Source organism: Lepisosteus platostomus, chromosome 16 (assembly GCF_059453375.1).
Source record: "Lepisosteus platostomus isolate fLepPlt1 chromosome 16, fLepPlt1.hap1, whole genome shotgun sequence".
NCBI classification, from domain to species: domain Eukaryota; kingdom Metazoa; phylum Chordata; class Actinopteri; order Semionotiformes; family Lepisosteidae; genus Lepisosteus; species Lepisosteus platostomus.
This window is the reverse complement of record NC_142626.1, coordinates 22,568,808-22,596,251: the sequence shown is the minus strand read 5'-3', so window position 1 is coordinate 22,596,251 and position 27,444 is coordinate 22,568,808. Positions and strand designations below refer to the sequence as shown.

The window sequence follows — 27,444 nt, the reverse complement described above, 5'->3', positions numbered from 1 at the left end:
ACCTCTTCCAGCCTCTAAAGGCACAGATGGGTCTTCAGGAGGTACCTTCTGATGCCAGAGCTGGAGGTGAGTATTTGAATACTCACACCTGTGGTGTTTGCTGCTTCCCTTTGAAGTGGAGCTTCTTTCTCTCACTGTCTTCATCTATGCAATAGATATTGCCATAGTAATATTGTAAATACAGTAGAGTAGGAAAATTAAAGTTGACTGTATTACATACAGATGCAGCCATTCAAAATGCGCGGTAAAAACCCGCGGTAAGGTAACCTACCCACAAGCCACCGCGGGGCACCGGAGCATACCGCAGGGCAAGTGATTGGCTGGCCAAAATGACCGACAGGGGCACTCGTGGTGCATTGGTTGGTAGTGCAAAGATTGAATCATTTAATGTCTTTACTGTGCACATTTTAATCCGCTTAGTTTTGAATATTTATATGGATTTTACCACTAAAGGGAAATTTTAGTAGCTGAGCATAAAAAGAAGAGGAGCATAACGCATCTGAAGGTCATAAACGATATTAATTTAAAACATTACTGTATGTATGTAAACTGTACTGTGTATGGCTGGTCTTGGTAGTTTAAAGAAAAAATACACACCAGTCTTCCATTTCTCCCTAAACATTTTAAGCATGAAAGTTTTATGAAACGGTACCCAAATATGCGATTGCTGTATAGAATGAATTTTAATTAAAAAAAAATATTTAACACGAACATTAAGCTGTTTACATCTTCCGCCTGAGAACAGTCACCCGTTGCTACCCAACGCTGAATGGTGATTGGCTGACACCATCTGACACCCCTCTAATTGGAGAAAAAAGACGTGCTGGTTTGCTATACCAGGAAGAGAATTTCTTTCAATTCAAAACGTGTATTTTAAAAGTTTAAGAAGTAAAAACCTTACAGCGTACACAGATTTCTAAACTGATCAGGATCGTTATCTTTGTCTTATGCATAATAATGTTCACCGCTCTGTCCAGCAAATTAATAATAAACTTTATTTTATATAGCGTTTTAAACGAATAAGTAATTAGATTGCTCATAAACCTAATCACTTGCTTTTTCTTTTTATTTAGGCTCAGATTACAACTATAGATCGAATTATTAATAACCATAATAACAACCAACCAACAAAAACAACCATATAAACATAATGGTGGTGCTGGACCTTCCAGTTTTATTTATTTATTTTTTAATCGCGTAACATAAACATATTACCGTATGCAAACTGTACTGTATACAATATGTACATGTATATTTAATGTCTTAACTGTGCCCGTTTAAGTATTGAATATTCATATCTAATTTTACCACTGAAGGGAAATCTTAACATAAACATACAGTATATGGCTGGTCTCGGTACTTTAAAGAAAAAAATACACACCGGTATTCCATTTCTCCCTAAACATTGTAAGCTTCGAAGTCTTTAACTAACGTGATACCGGAGTCAACAAGCATACTTTTAGAATTTGATTAAAAGGGAATATAATATGGAATCGCGTATCTCAAGAAATTAATAACGATATAATTATATTCATGTTGCAAAAGAACTGCAACGGACATAAAAACTCCCTTGCATGGTTTCATTACGACCAGAATCGGTCTTGAGATATTTTTAACTTGATTTACAGTATTTGAGAGGTATGTCTTAACACCGATACTACAGTGCTTAAGTACTGCTCACGTATATGTTTCTAGGTTTATATTATGCATTTCATACGGTCAAATTACTTTTGAGCAATAAGAAGCGAGAAACGGTATGCGTTTTACTTTCGTTTTGTGCTGGGACCCATGGATTGATTAGAGATATCAAGTACATACAAGTCATTTTTTAAATGTTGTAGTTCGTCTTGAAAAAATGTTACGAGTACATCATCTATCAACAATTACACAGGTTCTGTTTCCATATTGCGGATTTTGGTTACGTAATATTATTTTCTAGATTTCACGTTGTGAATATGATGGGATGTCTGATGGGATGTTTCTAAAAATCCACCCTCTGTAAAACGTCTTCTCTAGTTGTCCTGCATATGTATTCGCTAATGAAGCTGTGTGTTCTGAGCCTAGATCTCTACATTTCTGTATGAACCAGCTTAGAGGGCTAAAGACAGCTTGTGTTTAAATTGAGTGTAAGGCAATTTATGCTTCTAAAGTCATGGTCAGCATTTATCTTTGTACTGTGTTGTAAACTTGTTCTGTGCCAAGTCACATTATTTTATAGCGTTTTTAAAGCGTTATCAAATACGGTGTTACTGTAGTTTACTGAGTCCCATGTCACATGGTCTGTGATTGAAACCTGTAAAACCGGTTTAATTCGTCACAGCCAGCACTCTTCAGGTGTGAGGGTCTTCTGCTCAGAATGAAACGCTAAAATGTTTGTGTATATTCTAATGGTAGTGGGGGCGGGGTGTGTGGGAATAAGTTTGGTTGAAACATTTTCTCTGAAAGCATTTTCTTCTTGTAACCGATCTTGTTACAGCATGTTACAGTTTACTATTATTAACCATATTAATTTTAAGTGCTTAATGTAAAATCTTGTAAAAATATATTTTCATTGTTCAAATATACATTAAGTCTGACTATCATATAATAAGTTAAATACAAAACTAAAGAAAAAATAGGGTTAAATATAATTCAAAATATTTTGCTAACAATGTTAACTGTTTATGAATAATAAAATGTATTAACTAAGGAGTAGGATGGCACAGTTGTTAGTATGTTTTTTGTTTTTTTTTAACCCAATCTCCGGGAAACCATTAGTACGATGGTGAATCGGAGATTCTCAACCCTTGCTGCGTACGACTGGAAAAGAATTCGTGATCGGATCAACGAAATGCTTCGTAGGAGGAGGCAGTCTTTTCCTCTTGTCTAACAGTCTGTCCACAAACAAAACATTCCTGTTAGACAAGAGGAATTGAAAAAAAAACAATGTTGTCAATGAAAACCGGTGTGTGTGTCTCTCCCTGCTGGATGTCCCTCTCACAAACTGCTGAATGAATAAAATAATTTTATTGAAAACGAGTTTGCGATTGTCTGGTCTTTAAATTCTGTAGATACGCGATTCCATATTATATTCCCTTTTAATCAAATTCTAAAAGTATGCTTGTTGACTCCGGTATCGCGTTAGTTAAAGACTTCGATGCTTAAAATGTTTAGGGAGAAATGGAATACTGGTGTGTATGTTTTCTTTAAAGTACCGAGACCAGCCATATACTGTATGTTTAAGTTCCAAAATTAATATCGTTTATGGGCTTCACACGCGTTGCAGTATGCTCAGGCACTAAGTAAAAGGAGATGCTTCGTATTGCTTGACTAATTTTAAAAACTAAGTTATAAATATAAAAATTGCAGGCGCTGCTCTGGTGCGTCGGCTCCTACACAGTGCCTGTCTGCCGTAAGCGTTACAATATACATACAGTACCCAACACTGCTTGTACCCATCTGTCATGTAAATAAAACACCTTGAATTGAATTGAATTGAGGGGAGAAGGGGGGGATACTAAAGCCAATACTGGCTCAATGGGCTTTGACGTGCTAATGCGTTAACGGTCCGGGTGTGGCAGGCTTCCAATGTCAACTCGACTCGATTAGAAGACAATGAACGTATTTTAGCCCTAAATGAATTAATAGTGAAGAAAGATGTGAAGACGGGGGTTTGAATTTAATCTTTTCTGTAGGGGGTTTAGACTTCCAAGTCACAAGCAGGGGTTTATGGCAGGAAAGGGGGTTAACTGATAAGGATTGCAGATGCCAGCTAGGAACCCCCCTGGGTGTAATGTTAAAACTGACCATTTGCCCAGAACATCGTAAACTGGCCAAATACCATGAACCCCCCTCTTTACCATCATACCGAGTGACGTCAGAAACGGAGAAGAAAACACTATATAACCCAAAAGTTTGTAACAGTACGTTGAACAATACTTCGGTTTTGTTGTTTCTTGCGGGAAACAAGACTTCGGCTTTATTGTTCCTTGCATGCAATAAACTCATCTGTTTCACTTCATCTCGGGATCAAGAACCTTATTTCTTCTGTTACAACAAATTTGGCGTAGTCGGCGGATGCTCCAGAAGGCGCAAAACTTCCCATCGGCAGGAGAGACGGTCAGCGCGCACATAACTAAGAGGTAAGGACTCCTCTTTTATTTAAAAGTCCCGACTCTCTCTGACCGATTGGGAAATCTCTGCTCCCTGCGAGAATCGCCCGAGATGACGGAGTAAACGTGAGTTTCTGAATTCCTCTGGCCCGGGGAAGGCACCGGTGTATGTAATGGGTTGTTTGCTGTAAGCCCAGAATTTGGTCTGGCAGGGGTTCCGCGGTATTGTGTACAGGCGTTCGAAGCTGGTGTATGCCTTAATTGCGCGTGGAGTTTTGAACGGGTTTTGGACCCTTACCGTGAAGTCAGGACTGGTGTGGGTCTTAATTGCACCCGGAGTTCTGAAGCTCAGAACTGGTTTGGGTCTTAATTGCACCCGGAGTTCTGAGGCTCTGAATCGGTGTGGGCCTTAATTGCGCCCGGGGTTCTAGAGCAAGTGGTGCATTAAATGCACGTAGTTCAGGACTGGTGTGGGTCTTAGTTGCACCCGGAGTTCTGAAGGTCAGGACTGGTGTGGGTCTTAATTGCACCCGGAGTTCTGTGGCTCGGGATCGGTGTGGGCCTTAATTGCGCCCGGGGTTCTGGAGCTGAGTGGTGCATTAAATGCACGTATAATCCAGGATTGGTGTGGGCTTTAATTACGCCCGGGGTCCTGAGATTAGCTACGCCTTGATCGTGCACAGATTGGCGTGGCGTGGTTTTTTTTTGTTTTAAAGGAAGCAGGAGTGGAGGAGATATATGTATGTATGTTTTTGGTGTTTTCCTTGTTTGTGAAATACATATACACACGCGCGACACTGGCATGGGCGCACCTCATAGTGGGGAGCGGGGCATTAAGTGGCAGGATTTGGGGGACCCGAGAATCGCCCTGATTGAGCTCAGTGCGTAAGTCCACCCCGGGGCAAAAGCAGCGATGCTGGCGTTCTGGGGATGGTGAATTACTGATCAAGAAAGGGGGTTTTCGAGGTCTCGTTTCTTACCTGTGAACAGTGCGGTGTAAGTCCTCTCTAAAGTCTCGGAGAGGCATTTAGATCCTGAGGTAACAGACGCCCTTGGCTGAATGAGTGCAGGAATGCACAGGTTTTTCAAGTGAAAGCATCCCCCTACTGAATGAGCTGTTACCTCACACACGACAAAAGTAAATCTTAAAGAGACCGAACATGTGCGCTAACTGATGGTTTGAGAGAGTGGTGGAAGGGTCCGTTTAAATATCGGAAAAGTGTAAGTTGACGGAAAAGAAGGAGAAAAATATGGAAAAAGCTGAGTTTGTCAGAGGGAATTTGGGGCGAAGACGCCTGTAAAGAAAGCATATATGAGTATTGATTGGCAAAAGCACAAGCATGTAGCTCCCACCCTGGTGCACGGCCGGCACCAGTGGTGGCAGATACATGACGAAAAAGAAAGAAATTGGGATGTGACTTAAAAGTGTGTTTACGGGGAAAATAAATACCCGGAAGAAGATATACTTTACTCGCTACGAAAGAGTATACGGAAAAAAAAAGCTAAAAGAGGCAGTACAGGAGAATGAGAAACGAATTAGGAATTAACTCCTGGTCACGCTGCACTGGTTAATGTGCTACAGCCGGCGACTAAGTTATATCCTGCTCTCCCACAGGGGAACAAACAGGCAGGAAACGAAAATAATTGGGATCAATTCCCTCAGTGGCCATATGGAGAAGGGGGGTCTGATTGGGATAACACTTGGTATGAGTATGATAAAGACGGATCAGGGTCTCCCCTGTTAGAGGGAGGGCGCCCGCAGGTCTGTACTCTCACTCGAAGTGGGAAAGGACTTGATGTAGCAGGGGCTGGTGCCGTTGATGACAGCGCCACTCTAACACTGTCTCGCACCCCGTCGAGGGGGTCTGCAATCGCACCTACCTTCCCTGATTTCCCCCATACGATCAAATCCAAAACCGTAAGATATTGACCGGTGGGCTAAAGTACCGCACCCGAAATTAGAAATGCAGCGAACCTGGAGTGCGCTTCAGGAATTAAAATGATTCATGTAGGAGTAAAACAAGAATACAGCACATTGTATTACGAAGAGAAAAATATATTCTCGATGTATATGTGTGTTTTATGAATTTGTGTGCCGGCATGTATGTGTGCAACTGTGAGTTTTGGTCTACTAAATGACGGTGTGAGTGTGTTTAGCCAGCGGGACTGGCTAGAGACGTAACTACAGAGACTTGACGAAAATCAACTTAAGGAGATTGGAAAATATAAGAGCGTCTGAAACGTATAAGTACAGTACAGGTGGACGTAAAAGTAGTTAAACAGTTTTTGTATTATTATAAATTGTAATTTATACAATTAGTTGCAATAGTGGAAACAATTTGGTTTTATTCGAATGTCTCGAAACCAGACATGCTGAAACGCTGTAGGTTTAGAATCGAGACTGGGGAGAATAACGTCTTGTGAGAAAATCTGTTTACCTAACGATTAGATCCTGTAAATCCCTTGTAGCCTCCCTAAGTCTGTCCCAGTCCAGTGGATAAAAATGTACTGTTAATGGAGTGTTGGTTTTTCTGTAGGGGATACTGGAGCACTACTGTCCTGCTTGTTTCACTCCTCTGTTCAACAGTGTACTATAGAGCAATGTATATGGGAAGATGGCAGGAGGCCACAGGAGTATTGGGACAGCAAGTTTTACTTGCCGAGTACCAGATTTTAATGGGTGGTTTGATCCCAGATCTATTGGGTTGAAATATTATGCATTACAAAGAATGACTATGCAGAACAGGGTATCACGTGGCTTCAACTGGCTGTGATCACTCAGTATGTTGATGGTATTCTGAGTGCTTCCCCTGACGAGGAAACCCACAAGTCTGAGTTGCTTCAGCTTTAGAGTGTCTAATAGAAGCAGTTATGATAAGGCCCTTTTGTGTCTAGCATTGTGGAATTTTAACAGGGCCTGGGTGCAATGTTTTTTACAGGGTGAGCACAACTCTTAACAGATCTGCTTAAGGGGGGAGTGCAGTACAAGGACAAGATTGCCTTGGTTCCTGCAGCAAAAGCCGCCTTTAATAATTTGAAACAAGTTCTCTTACAGGTGCTGAGACTGGGGTTTCCTCAGAGGGATCAACCATTCCTTTGTATTATTGCAAGTAGCTGACAGAGGCCACCCAAGGAGCCCGCGAGCAGGTCCTGGAGGCGTGGGGACCACCACCTGAAGGAGGGCACAACCTCATCCCAGGAGAGTGGGTGTGGATCAGGAAATTTCCTTCACAGGTTCTCCAGCCCAGGTGGGATCCAGATCCTGTTGACAACCGAGTCTGCGGTTCGAGTGGAAGGAAAAGATCGCTGGATCCACGCGCCACACTGCCGACGAGCCTCATCCCCATTTACAGACTCAGAATGAAATCATTTCTGTCAATAATGATAATTGTTGCTGTAGAACTATGTTCCGCAGGGATTAATGATCATCTCTCCCACAAAGGAGAACATGGAATTAATTCCTTTTTAGGCCTCTCCTATCTGACAGCTAAGAAAACCAACCAAAGTGCCTGCTGGGTGTGTGCAGCATTACCCAAATATGTACAGGGAGGACTTCCTATGGGAGCCATTCCTTGGCGTCTCGAGGAAGTCATAGGCATGATCATTTGGAGGGATAATTTAGGAGATTTTAATATGACAAACTATGGGGGTTGCCATAACACGACTTTAACCTGCACAACATTACAATATCTACAGGAGCGAAGCTTAGAGCCCACGAGTTTCACAGGCTCTTACGCTCCTAAATATAACAGAAGCCATACACCACCATACCTGACTCTAAATAAGGAACGTGAGGGAAACATATGTTTTCAGCACACTAATGGTCTGCACTTGGTTGGATGGAGTCGTTGCAACCTTACCATCTCTGCAAATATATCCACCTCTACCTTCCAAATTCCAGGATGGGATCGGCACACCCCACAATTCGGTATAAGTTTCTTATTTTCAGAGGCATGGGGAGCGCCAAACGGAACATATTTCATTTGTGGAAAACGAGCCTACCCATGGTTGCCAGCCCAGTGGTCTGGCTCATGTTATTTAGGATATGTGGTTCCTCATATCCGTGTTCAAACCCACACCCCCTTCGGACCTAACCACAGACCACAAAGAAAATTGGCTGATTGGGAATATTATTTAGGTATAATATTTCCACAAGCCGGCATGAACTTTCTGAGTCGAGAGTTAATTCAAATGGCTTCGACTTTAGAAGAATTAGCAAATTCTACCTCATCTAGTCTGAAGGCTGTTAATGATGAGATGGTAGCCCTCAGAACAGTGGCCATGCAGAACCGACTAGCTTTAGATTATGTACTGGCGGCCCAAGGAGGAACTTGTGCAGTAATTGGCACTGAATGCTGCACATATATTCCTGATAATTCTGAGCACATCTCAGATCTGGCCCAACACATTTACAATGAGGGACAGAAATATCAGGACTATTATACTGAAAATTGGGGAATTGGGCCTTGGGTAAAGTCTGTGTTTGGGGCCTGGGGTGGAACCTTTTTATAGTGTTTATCTGTAGGAGTAGTATTGTTTATATGTATAATTGTAATCATCACGTGCACAAAAACATGTATCACATCTTGCCATAACCGTGGAACGTACAATGTCATGGCAATACATACCTGTTCGCCAAGAAAGGAAAGATCTGCCCTGACATTGTATGTATAAAAATAGGCTACACTGACGTATGCCATATTTTATAAGGGGGGAATGAAGAAAGATGTGAAGACGGGGGTTTGAATTTAATCTTTTCTGTAGGGGGTTTAGACTTCCAAGTCACAAGCAGGGGTTTATGGCAGGAAAGGGGGTTAACTGATAAGGATTGCAGATGCCAGCTAGGAACCCCCCTGGGTGTAATGTTAAAACTGACCATTTGCCCAGAACATCGTAAACTGGCCAAATACCATGAACCCCCCTCTTTACCATCATACCGAGTGACGTCAGAAACGGAGAAGAAAACACTATATAACCCAAAAGTTTGTAACAGTACGTTGAACAATACTTCGGTTTTGTTGTTTCTTGCGGGAAACAAGACTTCGGCTTTATTGTTCCTTGCATGCAATAAACTCATCTGTTTCACTTCATCTCGGGATCAAGAACCTTATTTCTTCTGTTACAACAATAGCAAACATGGTTTACATAAAATACATTTTTCCAAGAAAGTTTATAATAATACGATCTATAGTTGAAATCTGAGCCTACTTTAAAAATAAAGGAAAAGCATTTTCAGAGAGCAATCACGCTGTGTTTATGAAGAAAAAGTGATTAGGTTTATGAGCAATCTAATTACCTATTCGCTTAAAATGCTATATAAAATAAAGTTTATTTAGAGATGAATGATCAGTGTCGCAGTTTAAATAATGTGAGTCAGGAAACTAACACAGCGCCACCGGATTTAATAACGCAATAAAAACGCTATAAAATAATGTGACACAGTACAGCACAGTACAACAATACTGACCATGACTTTAGAAGCATAAATTACCTTACACTCAATTTAAACACAAGCTGTCTTTCTGTATGAACCTCTAAGCTGGTTCATACAGAAAATGTAGAAATGCATTAGCCTGATCATGATTAAAAAACACATAATTAAACACGCGTTTGCGATTTAAATCAGAACACGATTTAAATCAATATAAATGTTTATATTGTAACGCATACTGTCCCGCCTCCATTTCTCTATAAAAATTTACTGTTGCACACACACACACAATAGAAGCAGGAACCACTGTCAGAAGGGAAGATATATTCAAAATATCGCAAATATCGATCATGTTGCGATATTTTGAAATATAAAAGTCAATTGATTGTCCATAATATCGCTTACCTATTTTTTCGAAGAAATGTTTGTTAAAATAAAAGTCCAGCACCAGCTGGATTCGAACACACAACCTACCAGTTGGAAGTCACGCACCTAGACCAGTAGGCTACAAGACAGCTCGCATGTTCAGGTAGGCGAAACAGCCTTACACAGTCCTGCCGCAGTACACGGATATAATCATACCGTTATTAAATTCTTTAGATACGCGATTCCATATTATATTCCCTTTTAATCAAATTCTAAAAGTATGCTTGTTGACTCCGGTATCACGTTAGTTAAAGACTTCGAAGCTTACAATGTTTAGGGAGAAATGGAATACCGGTGTGTATTTTTCCTTGTGATATTTTAAGCTCTAGTTGAATGATAGGTGTCGCATTTTAAATCATTTTCGTAGCTAGAAATTATGAAACGCCCTGTTAAAAGCAAGGAAGTTTTTATGCCCCGTTGAAGTAAAACAAAATGCCTGACAAAGTATGGCTTGGACAGATTCCAAGTGCTTGTACAAATGTGCTAAAGAAATTATACTTTGAGTATACAGCTTGTCCAAAGTCATCCATTATTAATACTATTAGTAATATCTTCAGTAAAGGCTTTGATGCATAAATATTTCTGATAAAGGTAGGTTGTGTACTTCTGTCCAACTGAGCAATCTTGCTTTCATAATATATACCAACATTTTAATGACTGATGATTAACATGCTGTAATACACAGTTCAAAATTAAAGGCTCAAATGCTGTACATGAGAGGTTAAGCTCCCCCTGGCGGTTTTACAAGGCGACGCCGGATAGTTAGTCACGTGACACACGTGAAATGCGTGATACCGCGTGATACTGTGACACGCCCACCGGGGTATGCCGCGAAATACCTCACCCATTTTGAATGGCTGCATCTGTATAACCTCCCCTAAATACACATGCAGCTTTTCAGGCTCAGAAGCTCAGTTGTACACAGTTTCCCAATCAGGCACTGAATCCATGTTAACACCCCTTCCCCCTTTTCAGGCTCTCGTGCTGTGCCGAGTTAATGAAATATGAATGGAGAATTCTATTTATATCAAATACATGTAGCATTCAGACAAGCAGAGTGCTGCAGCTACAAAAGCTCTAGCTGACTTGACCGGCATGCTTTTTTCAGAAAAGTGTGAGTGAAGATTTTTCACAGTTGTATTTTGTGAGTGTTATTTGAGTTTCAATTAGCAGTGTATTCATATCATATTGGACAAAAATTGGCCTTTTGTTAAGCATTATTCTTTTTGTGTAGCAACATGAAGATTTTATGTTGTACACAAGGATAGAGTGATTAAAATTAAAAATATGTTTCAGTATTTTAAAGTGTTTAAAACATGTCAATCTCTTTGCTATTTTTTGGTATCTATTTCTCTGACTCTGTGAATCTCTGTTAATTTACAGTAGCTATCCATCCCCTTATTTCTGTTTTATCTCTCTTTTTATCTCTCTATTGCCTTATCCACCCCATCTCCCTGTAAATCTAGATCTATCCTCTCTATCTCTATAAATCTCTTCATCTCTCTATCCCTGTTTCTGTCTGTCTATCTCTATCTTTATCTTTCCCTCTATTCCCTCTTTCTCCCTCTGTCTCTCCATCTCTCTTCCTCCTTTCTCTCTGTCATTCTGGATTTGATCTCTCTATCCCCCTATCCTTTTCTATATCTTAATCTTTCTCTTTATACAGCCCTCTATCTAGCTCCTATTTCTCTATCTGTCTATTTCTCCATCTCTATTCCCCCTTCATTCTCTGTCAGACTGGATCTTTATCTCTCTATCTAGCTCTCTCTATCCCCTCTTTCTCTCCCTCTATCTCTCCATCTCTCTCCCCCCTTTCTCTCTAGCAGTCTGACTGTCTCTGTACCCCATATCCTTCTATCTGTATCAATCTATATCTTTATCTTTCTCTCTATCCAAATATCCATCTCCACATCCCATCTCTAGTTCTCTCTCTATCCCCTATGACTCTATCAATCTAGCTCTTTATCTCTTTATCTCTCATCTCTCTATCTCTACCTACAGTAGCTCTTTCTCTCTATATAGCTCTCTGTCTTCCTACAGTATCTCTATCTCTCTCTATCATTATCTCCATCTCTATGTGATAAAAATGAACAGCTCCCCTCCCCCCCCAGCTCCTTCTCTCTCACACATGTGCTCTGTACTCCCGAGTGAATCCTGGTGAATTTTAAGCACACATCATCACCCCTTGCTCCCCCTCCCTCTGTGTGCTTAGTCTCTGCAAGCTGCTTCATCTTTTCTTCATCTTTTCTTCCATACATTCCATCTGTCAGCTCTCTCGATGATTTGTTTCCTCTTTCTGTTCATTTAACTCATATGCCACACACATACGTATATTGGGCTGATTTTCTGTCGTGCGTGCCTTTTCTGAGATGGATTGCTCACAAAGAAGTTTAATACTCCTTCTTTTTGGTAAGTACCATGATGGATCTGTCCACCCACCTGCCTGTCTTTCTGTCAGTGTTTCATTGTGTTCTCCACACATCCTATTTCCATGTGTCGGTCTGTATTGCTTTGTGATTATACAGCTAGTTCTTAATGGTTGTCTACAAAATAAATATGTGAGAGAGACACACTTTGGACAATTAACACAGAACAGCATTACTTTATCACAGGGAATGAATAAAGCAACACTAATTCTCCAACAATAATATCTCCTTGTATAACAGTCCCTCTTAATTACACTGGTACTTTCCCATTGCAACCTTTTTTATGGGTGCTCCAAGCACACCAATCCACCTCTGCTAAGTCCTTAGTTTTCTCTTTCTGGCTTAGGGATTGTAAAAAGGCTGTGCCATTGTAAAAAAGTATTTGAGTGGTTGTAATACTATTGCAGTTAGGCATTGCAGGACAGGGGACTAAGTGAAAGCCAATCTGTGTGCTGTTCATCAGCCCCAGTATAGACGCAAATGTTCTTTCTCTCAGATTCTGGGCTTTGCTAATGTTCTGGTGTGGTATCATTTGTACAGTCTCTACTCCCCCTCCCTCTCTCTCAACTCCCAGGCTTGATCCAATGTTAATGTGTTGGATTATTGCTTTGAATTCTCCACACTTCCCTGAGATCTGCTGTTCCTCTGGTAAACCACATTGTTTCTCATCTTCCCAGTCACGTAAGGCACTTGTCTGTATTAATCCTCTCTCTTTCTCAATCTCTGTTAGCGTGCTCCGTCTTCCCATCTCTGGGTGCTTCGGTGGAGGGGCGCAGGGAGGTACACTGTAATGGCATTTACCGTGGTTTCTCTGAGTGTCTCCTGCGCCTGGGAGACAGCATGAGCCGTTACGTCGAGGAGGAGCTGGTGGAGGAGCAGGACATAGACAACGTGTGTGCGTGAGTCGCCCGGATTCTCTGCATGCATGCGCATGTGTGTGGCTTGTAGTGTATTTTCGATTGCTCATGCACCTCCTAGCTTAGCCTTCGTGAAGCATGGTTATCTAAATGGAGTTGCACACACTGTCGTTAGATTACTACAAAGGAAGTGATGGAGTTAAGAGAATGTGAATAAAGAACAGAGAAGATGGCTTCCTGCATTGCGTGTGCTCCATATTACTTCTATTACTGTATTGCTAAATGCGTACTATACAGTATGTGTAGAGGTACTATAGAACATGGCTGTGTACTTTTCAAGACTGATAATAATAATAATAATAATAATAATAATAATAATAATAATAATAATAATAATAAACTTTATTTTATATAGCGCCTTTAAATGTGGCTTCTCAAAGCGCTTTACAGGATGACAACAATAATAAATAAGAAGAATACACAAGATAAAACACAATTACAATATATAGAGGAGACCGTGGATGGTGGTACTAAGAAAAGCAGAGGGGTGAAGAATGGAACCAGTTAAGTAAAGACTTTTCTGAAGAAGAGGATTTTGAGTCTGGATTTGAAGGAGTTTAGAGAAGGTGACTCTCTGATATCCTTGAGGAGAGAGTTCCACAGCTTGGGGGCATAACAGGAGAAGGCCCTGTCACCCATACAATGTAGACGGGCTTGGGGGACAGTAAGGAGAGCAATTAGAAGAGCGAAGGTTGCGAGGTGGGGAGTAGGGCGATAATAGCTCAAACAGGTACTGAGGTGCCAAGCCATGCAGAGCCTTGTAGGTGAGGATTTTAAAGTCTACACGGAATTTGACCAGAAACCAGTGCAAGGACTCCAGGATAGGAGTAATGTGAACATTTGCACTAGACCTGGTCAGGATTCTGGCTGCTCAATTTTGGACATACTGCAGTTTGTTCAGAGTAGATTTAGATACCACAGCAAGTAGAGCATTACACTAGTCAATTCGAGAGAACACAAATGTGTTGATCAGCTTTTCAGCCACAGTTAGTGATGGCATAGGACGTAGTCTAGTGATATTTCTGAGGTGAAAAAAAGATGTTTTGACAGTATGCTGCACATGTTAAACCAGAATAGAATATAACCCCAAGGTTTTTCAATTTTGATTGAAGCTCAAGTACAGAACCATCTACAGTGATACAGTGACTTCTTTGCCTCCAGTATCTCTCTCTTTAAATACTACTGCAGAAGCTCTTTACTCAAAGGAGGATCTGATTATCTACATGTGTTTTATTGCCTTAATAATATCTTGCAGTTTTTACATTGATCAATACTACTTCCTTTATTAATTGTGTTGGAAATGTGATCACACAGGTTTGCCTACCCTGTCTAGAGCCTTGTAGCTCCTGATTTTGCCCTTGTGTGAAATGAGGAGACATGACAATTCTATCTTCACAAGTTGCTTGTTGGTAGTTCTTATTATTGTTAATAATGAAGGTGGTTAAAATCCTGAGATGGGAGAGGGAAAGGAAAAGGGAGAGTTGAGATACTTGTGGCATGATTAGTCTTATTATTAATAGACATGAAATGTCAGAATTGAGAGAGAAAGAGAAAAGTGACTCTTTATTAACCCTTTTCTCTCTCTGTCTGCCTAGCATATTCTGTCAATCTGCTTTGTGTTGAGGTCGCATAATTTAATTTGTCTTACAACCACCTAACCTGTGCTATCATGGTTATCGTTTGATTATAGTACTGTATTTGTTTAGATTTACCATTACTTCCCACAGAATTTCCCCTGTGTTTCAGTATGTACTGCAATTGTAATGTGTTTAACTACGCTTTACTCCGCTAATCAGTATGTTTTCACCAATTCCTAACTCATCAAGAAGCGGTTAATCTTTTTCCTTTATGTTCATAGCTCAGGCATGCGATCCCTGAACACTGGATGACATGTCATGGTAAATGCCTCTAAGGCACCTTAATTTACTCATGGAGCAGTGCAGTAAAGCACAGCAATAGCGTGTTAAAAATGTTGGAACCATGACTCAAACAGTAAAGACACTTGCTTGAGTGCAGTTTGTGGGTTCAAGCTTGGGTCATGTCACTAGCTGACTGTGACTGGATTTCACACAGTTACCTGAATGTCGATGAAAGTAGGGTGAGTTGGCTAGGGAGTTCTTGGTTCTCAGCAACACAGCACCCCCAGCAGGCTACAAGACAGTGCTATGCTGTGGCTGAGGGATGTGCCCCTCATCCAATCAGTTGTTATCTCCCAGCAGGGGGCTGGGGTTGACATGTTATGAGTCTGCCCTAACTTCCTCCCTCATATATGGTCACACAATGGGCAGGTATAACAGACAAGATGGTGATTCTAAATTTACAAGAAAAGAAAAAAAATATTGGAAATCACACTTATAATAAATTAAATGCATACAATTCAGGTCAGTTTGTATTAATTATTTTCTGTCTCTGTTGCACACTGATGGGTTAAGTCGGTTTGGTGTGGTTCAGTCAGTACATCAGTATGACTCCTCTCTTTTTCATGCCCAGCCCATTACAGCATGATTAACCCTCCTGTCTCTCTCGTAGTCACTGGGACGAGTTCCACGCCTGTGGGATGGCAGTGATTTCGGAGTGCCGTGTGGAAGTCCAGGCTGTGTGGGACTCCCTGCGCCTCCAGTCCGAGAACCTGCGTTTCCACGGCAACCTCTACGAGGTGTGCCGGGCCCGGGAGCAGTCCAGCCAGCACCGACTCACCGGATCGAGTGCAACCCGAGTCCAGACAAAGACGGGGTGCATCGCTCTCGCATTAGTCATAGGGGGCACTCTCATTGTGAGAGCCGAATTGTAGAGGAGAAGGGGAGGCGACTCTGTCTGAAACACATACAGACAGAGATGGGGAGAGAGAACAACACAAACGTAGCCACTTGCACACTTTTTTACTGTGCTTTCATCCAATGAGGCACACTGAGAAAGGGAGAAAGATTGTAAGAGTGCAGAAAGACAAGTCAAAGTGAACGTGAGACAGACAGAGAAACACAGGATTGTTATGGACACACTCTCAGGACACAGTTGAAACTTCTGTGTACCCAATTGAAGCCATCAGCCACCTCATTGGCGTCACTCCATGATCAAACTGATCAATGGCTCTGTTTATCTCTGAGACAACTTAGAGGTGCGCAATCTCTAATTGGCGATGCAATCAATGTGTGCAATACAGATATCAAAACTGGTAATGTGAAGATTATGTGTCTAAATGGTATCTATCGAACCGCTCAATACACTGCCTGCAACACAGGAACTTTAATAAATACACACTCTAAAACACATTGCATGATCTACACCACAAAGACACACTGATCAATACACCACATGAGGTGCAACTGTCTGTGCACAGCTCCTATCAATAAAACACACATCAGTGTATTAGAGTCAACAGGGACTTCAGTATTTCTGTAAAGACAAACCTTTTGTCTCAGCCCAAATTGTGATGGGACCATCGCATTTTCAATATTCCATATTGACATACAGTAAGCCTTTGTGCATAAAGTGTACATGCACCTTATCTCCAATAATTGGCTTTTGAATTTTTAAAAGTGGATATATGATAAGACCTTTGATTTCAGAAAAGCTATGTAAAACATTCTGATTCATTTTGTTTTTCTAAAATAAATGTCTGCGCGGTTTGAAAACTGGCAGTATGGGTTTGACAGTTGGATCAATAAGGATTCCTAATGGAAAATTAAGTGATAATTTCAAGTTCTATTTAATAACCGCCCCCCCCAAAAAACAAATATTGCTAATGAGTAATGAGAAAGAAATTAGTAGCCTGAATTCTCATGTGCCAAAAGGTATTAGAATATAAACAATTTTGCAATTCCAGAAATGTAACACATACTGTATGATTTAGACATTACATAAATATGTGTTTTAAAATTTGTTTCAACATGGTAATGTTTGGATGGGTTCTGCACTGTCAAGGTTCTGTACCATTGTTAATAATCCTGGAAACGCATACCTCTTCGTTTAACAGCTACACTGCAGTTCTGAGAACCACCCACTGTGTAGCTGCTGTACTGTTTGATTTCTTACTGTTTTGCAGATGAGACAATTGTGGAATATTACTGACATTACTGGAAAGCTCAGCACCATCATCCTATGCATTTCCTTTACTCTGTATTTTCTAAACCTGCAATTCTGTTTTGTTATCTTTTTTTATAAAGATGGAAAAGATCCTAAAACTGTTTCTGATTTGTTTTCAGATTTGACTTTCTCAAGCCTTAAGTAACTAATTATCCAAGGCAGCAGTGCAGGGTGACATTAAATTGGGCTCTGGCAAAGCACATTCAAAACTACTAAGCACTTTTCATGTAATGCATCCATCCATTCTCTTACACTAACTCTAGCCTATCCTGGCAAGCAACAGGCACAAGGCAGGATACACTGAGGGTGGGACACCAGTCTATCACAGGGCACACACAGACACAAGCATGCATATACTCACAGCACTCTAATTTTCCCAGAGGCCAATTAAATTACCAGAATGGCTATGGAAGATTGGAGCACCCTGAGGAATCCCACACAAACATGAGAAGAACATACAGCACCTATGCAGGTAGCACTCCACGAATAGATCACAGCTCTGCTCGTCACTGTTCCACTGTGTCATTTAATACAGCACCTTTCATACACGAGACTCTTAAATCCTACAGAGGCCACGTAAGAGATGAGCTGCCTTCTAACTAAATACAATGCAACCTGCAGTTAAATCTCTCTCTCTGCACCCTGGATGCCACAAAATAAATGGGAGCCTGTATCCCTATCCATAAAAATGCGACCTAAGCATTTCTAACTGAAGTATCTTTTACCCAGCAAACCCTAGTTGCCTAAAAACACAGAATAGCAAGCTCTCTATAACAAGGTTCAAATACTTAGCTCCAGTCAGGTTTTGTTTGGATGATCATGAAGTAGGGGTACTTGCCTTCAAGTCCCAACTCCTGAGGACTCCTCTATCTTCTCTGCTTCTTCTCTCATTCCTTTCTTCTTGTCTTTGTTCTTCTTGTCTCTCTGTGCTCTTAATGTGATCTTATATTGATTGTGTATACTGCTCCTTTGCAATCATTAACCCCCAACTTACCTAGGTGTACTAAGATAAACTTTACAATTGTTTCTGCTCAGGGAACCCTCCCAGACCTCAGCAAACATCCTCTTTGCTTTGAAGCTAGAAGTGTTTACTCTTGCAAGTGTCACAAACTTTATCTAAGAGACGCTTCTCAGTCACCTAATGCTGTAACTTGAACTTGAACTTTATTGCCATACTGTATGTAACCGGCACATGTAGGTATACAATGGAATTCTTACTTACAGAAAGTATCTCGATTGTTAAAAAAAGTGTAAAACACAAAGTGCAGACAGTGTATCAAGACAATATACAAACAGAAGACAATGTATAAGTAAACAATTCAAATGTAAACAATGCATACATGTAAACAATGACTGCAGATGTGCAATAAATAAAATTATAATGAGGTAGATGGTGTAGGAGGGGCATGGCCAAATGTGTTAGCCAATTACACTGCTTTAGGGTAGAGGCTATTGAGGAATCTGGTGGTACTGTAAGATAAGATAACTTTATTAGCCCTATACAATTTCTTGCATTAGGAATTTATCTTTTCACATACCCCAGCTTGCTCTCCATGAGACACACAGACAAGGAGAGAGAAGCCTGGGGTTAGAGCACAGGGTCAACCATTGTACAGTGCCCCTGGAGTCGGGATTAAGGGCTTAGCTCAGGGGCCCAGTGGAGTAGGATTTCTCTGCCAGCTGTGGGATTTGAACTGGCACCCTTCCACAGGTCACAGGCCCAGATCCTTAGCCACAGATCCACCGCTCTGCCCCAATAAGTGTCCGTATGCTCTTGTATCTCTTGCCTGAGGTCAGGGGGGTGAAGAGCTCCTCTGTGATGGCCAGAATTCTACCTTGGCAGCGGTCCTCATAGAGCTGTTTAATCTCTGTGAGACCACAGCCAATGATCTTCTGCGCCACATTCACTGTTCTCTGCAGTGCCTTTCTTAACAATATTATATATAAGAGGACGTGTTTTAAAATCTGATGGACTAAGATTGGCAATAATTAAGTCGGGACCCAGTGACTCAGAAGAATATGTGCTTTTAGGATGGAGAATAACTACATTGTTGATTGCTTTTAATCTTTCAAACAATGCCTGGATGTGATCCTCTGATCCATAGGTGTCATGGGATCTGTGTCAGCTTCTCATTGAGTGTGCTGTTAAGACCCTATGTGTGATGGTTTAATCTGGAAGAGGCAGGAGACAGACTTCAAGGGAAGACACACCAGGGTTTATTCAGTGATGACAGACAATGAGTGTTGGCAGTAGTGATCCAGTGCACAGGGAAAAGCAAAGGCAACCAAGTCTAGGCAGGTCAAAAAGGGGTAGTCAGGGCACAGTCCATATTCCATGAGCCGGGAGATCCATCCGAGACAACGACGATTACAATTCCCGGGAAAAAGGAAAAAGATTAACCAGGAACACAGAGAGATAAAAGCATTACAGGACCAGGCGCTCCGAGCCCCGGGCTCAGAGGTCAGGATGTCTGGGATGAAGGCATCTGCCCTCAGGCTTCCTCCAATCCTGGTCGTAGGTGGGCCTTCAGACGTCCGTCTTCCAAAGCTCAGCCAGGAGCTACGGAGATGCTAGGCTTATAAAGCCAAACATAAACAAGACACACCAGGAAATAATTGAACTAAAATGAACAGAAAGAGGTAGGAGTGCCCTCTAGAGGACAGATTTCAACCGTGACAGTAACCAAAATGTGCAAAATAGTCTCCTGTCTGTAACCTCCTAATACTCTCAAGTTGAATCAGGATTTTCAAATTCCACTTGACTCATAGTCTTGAAAGTCTGGGAGTGTAAGTGTCCAATTTGCGTATAGTCTGGATTTGGGACAACACAGCCCCCAACACTTTGTGTTTCTTTGAAAGGAATATATGATCGAAGATGATCTGTAAAGTGAAAAGCAAGTACAGTAAGAAAGGCTGCAAACGGTTCAGCTCATCTCACTTGTTTGGTGTCAGTAGCTAACTGATCCAAGGAGCTCATCCAGACTTTTAATTAAAAAAACCAGGGTGTTAACGATAATAAGTAGTTGTGGGCAGCTTGTCTCAGGTTCCCACAACTCTTTGTGTTAAGACGCACCTCCTGCTTTGAGTTTTAAATGCACTTCCCAGAGTTTCTATGTTAGCTCTCTGGTTTGTGCAGTCCAGATTAATCACACCAGGCAATTTGTTTGCTGGCAAAATTGGCTAGCAATGACTGCAGGAACAGATATTGAGCAGTTTTCAGCCATTGATGGTTTTAAGGGGGCTATTCTAGCACCCTGGCTGTTCTCTGAGACTACTTACTTCTTCTACTGAACCTCTTGGGGATGCTCTGACACCATCCCTCTAGCCTCCTGGTATTCCTGGATCTCAGCAAGTGAATGAGCCGCTGTGTTGTACAGTTCTGTTGACAGATGGGCTGCTTAACTGATCTGCAGAGATGCAGAACGTGCTTGAGCAGCTAAGCTTTTAAAGCTGGCTGAGAGAGACATGAAAAGATCAGGCAACTGGGTTTTAACATGAGGAGCTGGCAGGAGACTCTTCTGTCATATACTGGATATACTAACAGCAGCCAGTTTTCTGAGAGAATGAGCTGCAGCTTCTGACACTGGTAGGCCAATACTGGCACAAATTGTCAATGTCATGTTAAGGGCTCTGTGATGTCGGCTAGGTCTTTCACCATCACCCATCATAATTGGTGTCTTCTGTCCCTACCTTCTCTTCGATCCCTTTGTTTCATGATTTGGTTCCTCATAAATAAATACGCAGGTCTAATCTAGTGCTGTGGGATTGCTCCCTCTAATTATCTTCTCCAGATTTTGCACAATTTACCTTAAAGTTGCTCAGAAAAAAACCGACACATCTTAGCACAAAAGAGAATAAATACGCCAAGTATTTATTAAACTGGCCCACCGCCACTGTCTCAGAAGCAGATGAAACTTGTCATGTCTCAAAATGTTGAAACTTGCTCAGCATGGTTGTTTTGGGCCTTCCAGCACTCCCTAACGCAACCAAGATCCATGCTCTTGTGTTCCCATTCTTCCTGTGTACACAGAAGTGAATTAAATAAAAAATAACAGGATCATTCAGTACTGATCCTGCTTCAGAAGGTGACATCGCCACTGTGTATTCTGGAGTCCTGTGTTGTTTGACAAGCGCTCCGAAGTGGTTCTGAAGCTAGAGGTGCACGTGGGGCAGAGCTGCGCTTGTTACATTATCAAGTGCATTAACACATGAAAAAGAAGAGAGCCAGCACAGGTATGTATCTGAGGAGATGATGAACATTACAGTAAAGGATCATGTTGAGGAGACAACTCCCTCCTCCTATTTTCCACTAGCAGAGAAAAGGTACAGTATTCCTCTCTTAAGCTCCACGGTAAAAAAAAACACTTTTGCGTTAAGCATTTAAGATGAGAAGACACTGATAGGTGGTACTGCCAGCTGTGCTAAGTCAGTAGCTAAAGCCTCCAGTAATGACAAACAGTTAAAGCTTCTGCCCTGTGTGCAGTTTGGGTCCTACAGTCCAGAGATGAAAGACCAGTGATTCCAGTCAGAGCTAAATATCCAGCTTACTGCAATTCCCCATAGGATGAAGTGGTCAAAGATCAGCCAGTGATTTCACAGTGTCCTGCACAAGCTCTAACAATGAGGCATTAGGGAACCTGCACTATTTTTATCTAAGGCAAAATTATATTTAAATGTAAGCAAATTTAAGAATGCATGAAGGAAAGCGGGCTTGGAGTTTTGAATTTTAATGCTTGCTGTTATCATTGATCTTTTTAGGAGTATACCGCAATATTTTGAATATCAGAGAACTTAATTTTGCTGAATACTACCTCTCATATTAATTCACATTTTGCACATGCTGTCATGCCAAAATAATTTCCCTATTTCTTCTGTCCCAAAAGAGCGGTATCACACCATACAACATACTTACTTTATACTAGTTCACCACACCACCAACAAGTATTGTAAAACCTGTGAGCTGTGCATTTGTGATTTTAATGAAAATCAAATAAAACTTTTGTTTCATTTAATTAAACAAGTACATTTCAAGGTGAGAAAAATGGTTTGTAACAAAACTGAAAAAAACATCTTAGCACAGATATACAGTAAAAAAAATAATGGCAGAAATAGGAAGTTTTATTGTTTATATATCTAGATATTTTTCCACAAAAGTCATTTCTTGGTCATTATAACCAGTATATTCCCCATGCCTTTGACCATAAATTAGCATCTCTATAGCATGGTCTCTGCGTGGAGCTTGCGTGTTCTCTTTAGGCCAATGTGAGTTTCCTACAGCTGCTGGGGTTCCAACACTCAGTCCAAGGATGTGCTGTCATTGGTTAGCTGGTGTTCTAAATTGTCACCTGTATACATGAGTGATGTGCGTCTGTGTGTTCCAGACTTGAAAGAGTTATACCAGTGTGTAAGTTTTGTTGTGTGTGTAGGTGTGTGTTGATGAAATACCATTATTTGCATACAGGGAGTAAAGGAGAGCTGAGGAACACCTGTGCTGAGGTTGAGAGGCTTAGAGAGGGTATGCTTTAGCTTCGCCACCTGCTTCATATCAGAAAGGAAATCCGGTAGCCAGTAACACAGAGGCTGATTAATACCCCTCACTGCTAGCTTATCAAAAATTTTGAGAGGGATGATTGTGTTAAAAGCAGAATTATAGTCACTAAAGAGGATCCGAGCACATGTTCTGGGTGATATATATGTTGAAATATATCATGGAGCCCCAGGGAGACTGCATCTTCCACTAACCTGTTTGCTCTATAGCTAAGCTAACATAACAGCTGACCATTGTTTAAGAGTTCTATAAGTGGTTTATGTGCTTTGAATCTCTGTCTATATCTTGGGACAAGAAATACTACATAATGGTCTAAATGGCTGAGAGGGGCATACACCGACACCTGGTTTCCTCAGAGTTAGTGCAGTAGCAAAAGTCCAGAGATTTTTGCCGCTAATTGTTGGGTAGCAAAAGCTGATGAAATATAAACAGCCACTAGTACAACTGAGGCAAATACTCTGGGCAGCTATGCAATTTATGATAAGGTTTCTAACTCTGGAGAGGAGTATTTTAAAAGTACTGTACCTTAGGATCTGAACAACATTAATTCATATTCATGTAAAACCAGACACCTCCATTTCTAAGCTTAAGTGAATGATCTGCTGTCCGCTCTGCCCACCATAGTCGAAAGAATGCTCCTGCACACTGTGACCTTGGATTGGCCTGAGCAGTTATTTAAAATGGATGGCTAGTCCTATGCTCTATTTCTAAGCACAGCAGTTTCAGCTGAAATAAAGCCATTAACAGCACACCTTTGAAACTGACAAGTGCAGAATCCTGTCTTTCAACAGATAGAACAAAGGCTGAATGCTGCTGCTGAGATCCATGCAGGCGAAAGACATGAGACTGACATAACACTTGAACATAGTGGTCGAGAAATACGCCTGGAATGGGAAAAGAGCCACAGGGGGGAGGTAATTAAACACTGTAACGGTCAGAATCAAAAGAACCATCTTGAAGGCCTTCTTCTTCATGGGGTGCAACTCGTCTTTCCCCGGTCCAGATCTCCTCAGAGCCCAAAGGATTGAGGTGTTACAGAAGACCATGAATGAAAAGGAAGCCAGGATGGTGACATTGAATATCTTCTCAAGGTTTTCAATCCCCCCGATAGCTTTGGCTATGGCATAGGCTAAGGTGATCCCCCACATTGCTGCAGATAAAGCGATGCGCTGTTTGCGACCCTTGAATTTCAAGAATGCGATGGGATGCATCACTGCCATGTACCGGTCCAAGCAAATACTTGAGAGAAAGAGAGGAGAACAGTCCTTTATGCCATAGACAAAAAGCTGGACGTGCAAAATGCTCTGGTTATTCAGAAATAATATGTTACTCAGATCAAGGGGGGCCATTAGACAAAAAAAAGCATCCAAGAAGGACAAGTTCAGTATGAAGATGTCAGAAACGGAGGAGTCGCTTGTGCTTGTCAGCAAAAGCCACAGTGCCATCATGTTAGCTGGCAGACCAAGAACGACGTTGATGCTCTGTGCTATTAGGTAAAACATTACACCACCAAATCTGCCTTCACAGTCTGCGTACACACTCCATGGCCGGGCAGTGATATTGGGCAAGCTGCTATTGAGGAGCAGAGTTGTGTTCCTGTAGGATGTACCCATCCTTACTCATGCAATGCAGGAATGCAGGTGTTGAAGGTGGTGATTCTGGATTTCTAATTTAAGGACAAAAGAAAACAGAAAAAAGTTAGTCCCATATTTTTCAAGCAAGGTAAGAGACAGAGAGTGGAAGGAAGTCTAATGTAAGCTTCTGCTGAGTGCTCATGTGTTTTGAGGGCCAGAGAAGCTGTAAGAGCTTTTTTTATTATTTTAAAATTACCTCCACAATACAAAGTCCCCTGTGGTTAATTGACCTAAATCTCTTACATAATCAGCAGAAACATGTGCGTTTTTTCACGAGCATTTGAAAATAAATACTTTGTTTCTTTTCCTGCTTCCCTAAACTTTGTAGGTATGAACCACTTCACAAGTACCCCAAAACAAATTAGACTGTGACCATCTGAGCCGTGATACGTGACAGCTGTGTTACTCTCTAAACATGAGCTCCCTTTGCAAAAGGTGTGTGATATATTCCTTGTTGTGACACCACGAACCAGGGCTCTGTGAAAGAACACAGACTGAGAGACAAAGAGAGGTGGAGACGGGAGGACAGAGGGAGCGAAAGAGGGACTGACTTGAACCTGTGACAAATAAGCCTAAAGAACATTGTGATGAAAATATCATGAGAATGAAACTGAGGAATGGTGTGAGGGATTGAAAACCTATTTGTAAAATGTAGTTATTTCCTTTTAAAATGAAAACAGTTGTGGTTACTCTGTGACCAAGGTATTAGTTGGCCCCATTTCGAGATATCATTTCTCCAGCCTGTAACACAGATGTTTAAACACAGTATGTGTTTAAACACAGTATGAAATAATGGTCTAAAGTGATGTTAATACATGTTTCAGTGAATTGAATGAATCACAATAAAGCAGAACAACCAAAAAGCTGGTTGAGAGGAGGCTATCTGGCCCAGATTGCTTGTTCACAAGCTCACATCTTAATGATTCAATTCAGTCATGGATTGACAAACATGGGTAGGAGCTTTACTCCAGACTCCTAGTGCTCTCTGCATAAAGATAAAGACATCCTATTTCCTATCCTGAATATCTTTGAATTTAATTCCCCCTCACAACATATGATATTTATTGAGGGGAAGATAAATTTAAAGACAACAAAATAATAAAAAAAATGTGTGATAGGTGTTGATGGAACGTAATCCTTTTAGTCTTGAATGAATGAGGTGGTGAGGAGACTGCAAGCAAAAGAAAATCCTAAAGGGCAAATCACCTCAAATCAAGTGGAAATGAAGAAGACGTATGTGTATATCTTCCTTGTGTTTGAAGAACATTCTCAACAATGTTCCCACCTGGACAGGGTCAGCAGCACAGTGGGGATTATGTTTTTTTACTTCTCCAGTGCTTTTTAATGCTATCTCAGCCCTTATTGTTAGGAAGGAAACTGGAAGAGATGCAAGTGGGCACCTCCATGATCTCATGGATCACTGACTATCTGATAGGCAGACCACAGTTTGTGAGGCTGCAGAACTGTGTGTCTGAACAGGTGGTGAGTAACACAGGGGCTCCTCAGGGGACGGTTCTTTCTCTGTTCCTCTTTACCCTCTATACTTCGGATTTTAAGTACAACTCGAGTCGTGCGATTATGGGATGTATTAAGGGTGGGCAGGAGGCAGAGTACGGAGGACTGGTTAACGGCTTAACCAGTCAAATTAACGTGGCAAAGACCAAGGAGTTGGTGGTGGCCTTCAGGAGGAAGAGAGTCCAACCTACTCCTGTCTATATCCATGGGAGTGATGTGGAGATGGTAGATTCATACAAGTATCTGCACGTTTACATAGACGATAGACTGGAATGGACTACCAACACTGAACCTATCTACATGAAGGCCCAGAGCCGACTTTATTTCTTGAGGAGGCTCAGGTCCTTCAATGTTTGTAGTAAGATGCTTGATATGTTCTATCAATCTGTTGTGGTGAGTGTAATTTTCTACACAGTGGTGTGCCGGGGCTCTGGGATTAGAGCAAATTTTGTCACTGGGTCTGATTTAGACCCTTTGGATGTAGTGGCTGAGGAGAATGGTATCCAAATTAATAACCATCGTGGACAACGTCTCCCACCCCCTCTATGACAAGCTTGTGAGAATGAAGAGCACGTTCAGCAATTGGCGACAGGGAGCGCTACAGAAGGTCATTTTTGCTTTCTGCCATATGACTTTACAACTCTTCCATTGTGTGTCTGGGCAGTGGCAACTTTTACCTATTTTTGGATTAACCCTGAATCCTCTGTTTGCAACTGGTGTTTTATTTATAACTGGTGTGCAACATGTGGAAGTGAATTGGGCAAATTATCTATATTTACACTTTTGTAATATGCTTGTGGATTATGTAATATATTTATACTGTGCAATACATTTTCTTTGTGCACTCTACATTCTAGTTTATTTTGTATTGTGTGCAATTGTTTACACTGTATTTTTAATTGCATTTCTTACTGATGGTATTTTTTGTATTGTATTATTGTATTGTTGTATTATTGTATTATTACATTGTACTGTGCTGCATTGATTGTGCCTGACTGCTGTTGCTCTGCAATTTTCCCTTACGGGATTAATAAAGTATCTATCTTTAATAGGAGACTAGATGATCACTGCAGTTCAATAAGCTACCAGTAAACCAGTAAGCAAGATGAGACAAATGAGTTCTTTGCATTGATGAATTGTTTTCAGTTCTTGTTCAAGTAGATTTTTCACTTACAGGATGGGAAACACATTAAGAAAAAGCAACAAGGCAGCTCATGTTTCCTGTGGGCACCAAATCTCAGCGCCTTCCTCTTTTTTCATTTGGATAATGCAAATACCTTGCTCATTGTGAGACTGTGAAAATGATGCCATTTTCAGATTTGGTTTGGCCTGAAACAAAGAAAACCTCAGCATGTGCTATATAATACAACTTA

General features: G+C 41.2%; 2 protein-coding genes across 2 annotated transcripts; one reads left to right on the top strand and one right to left on the bottom strand.

Annotated features, from left to right (window-relative positions):
• Positions 1–12,124: 12,124 nt before the first annotated feature.
• LOC148647059 (neuritin-like) lies at positions 12,125–17,472 on the top strand. The gene is made up of 3 exons (XM_088608924.1): positions 12,125–12,357; positions 13,105–13,273; positions 15,821–17,472. The coding sequence occupies exons 1-3, from the start codon at positions 12,318–12,320 to the stop codon at positions 16,080–16,082; spliced, it is 471 nt and encodes a 156-aa protein (XP_088465050.1). The 5' UTR covers positions 12,125–12,317; the 3' UTR covers positions 16,083–17,472.
• Positions 17,473–23,662: 6,190 nt separating this feature from the next.
• LOC148647058 (C-C chemokine receptor type 8-like) lies at positions 23,663–24,535 on the bottom strand. The gene has a single exon (XM_088609394.1). The coding sequence runs from the start codon at positions 24,533–24,535 to the stop codon at positions 23,663–23,665; it is 873 nt and encodes a 290-aa protein (XP_088465520.1).
• Between the last annotated feature and the right edge of the window lie 2,909 nt (positions 24,536–27,444).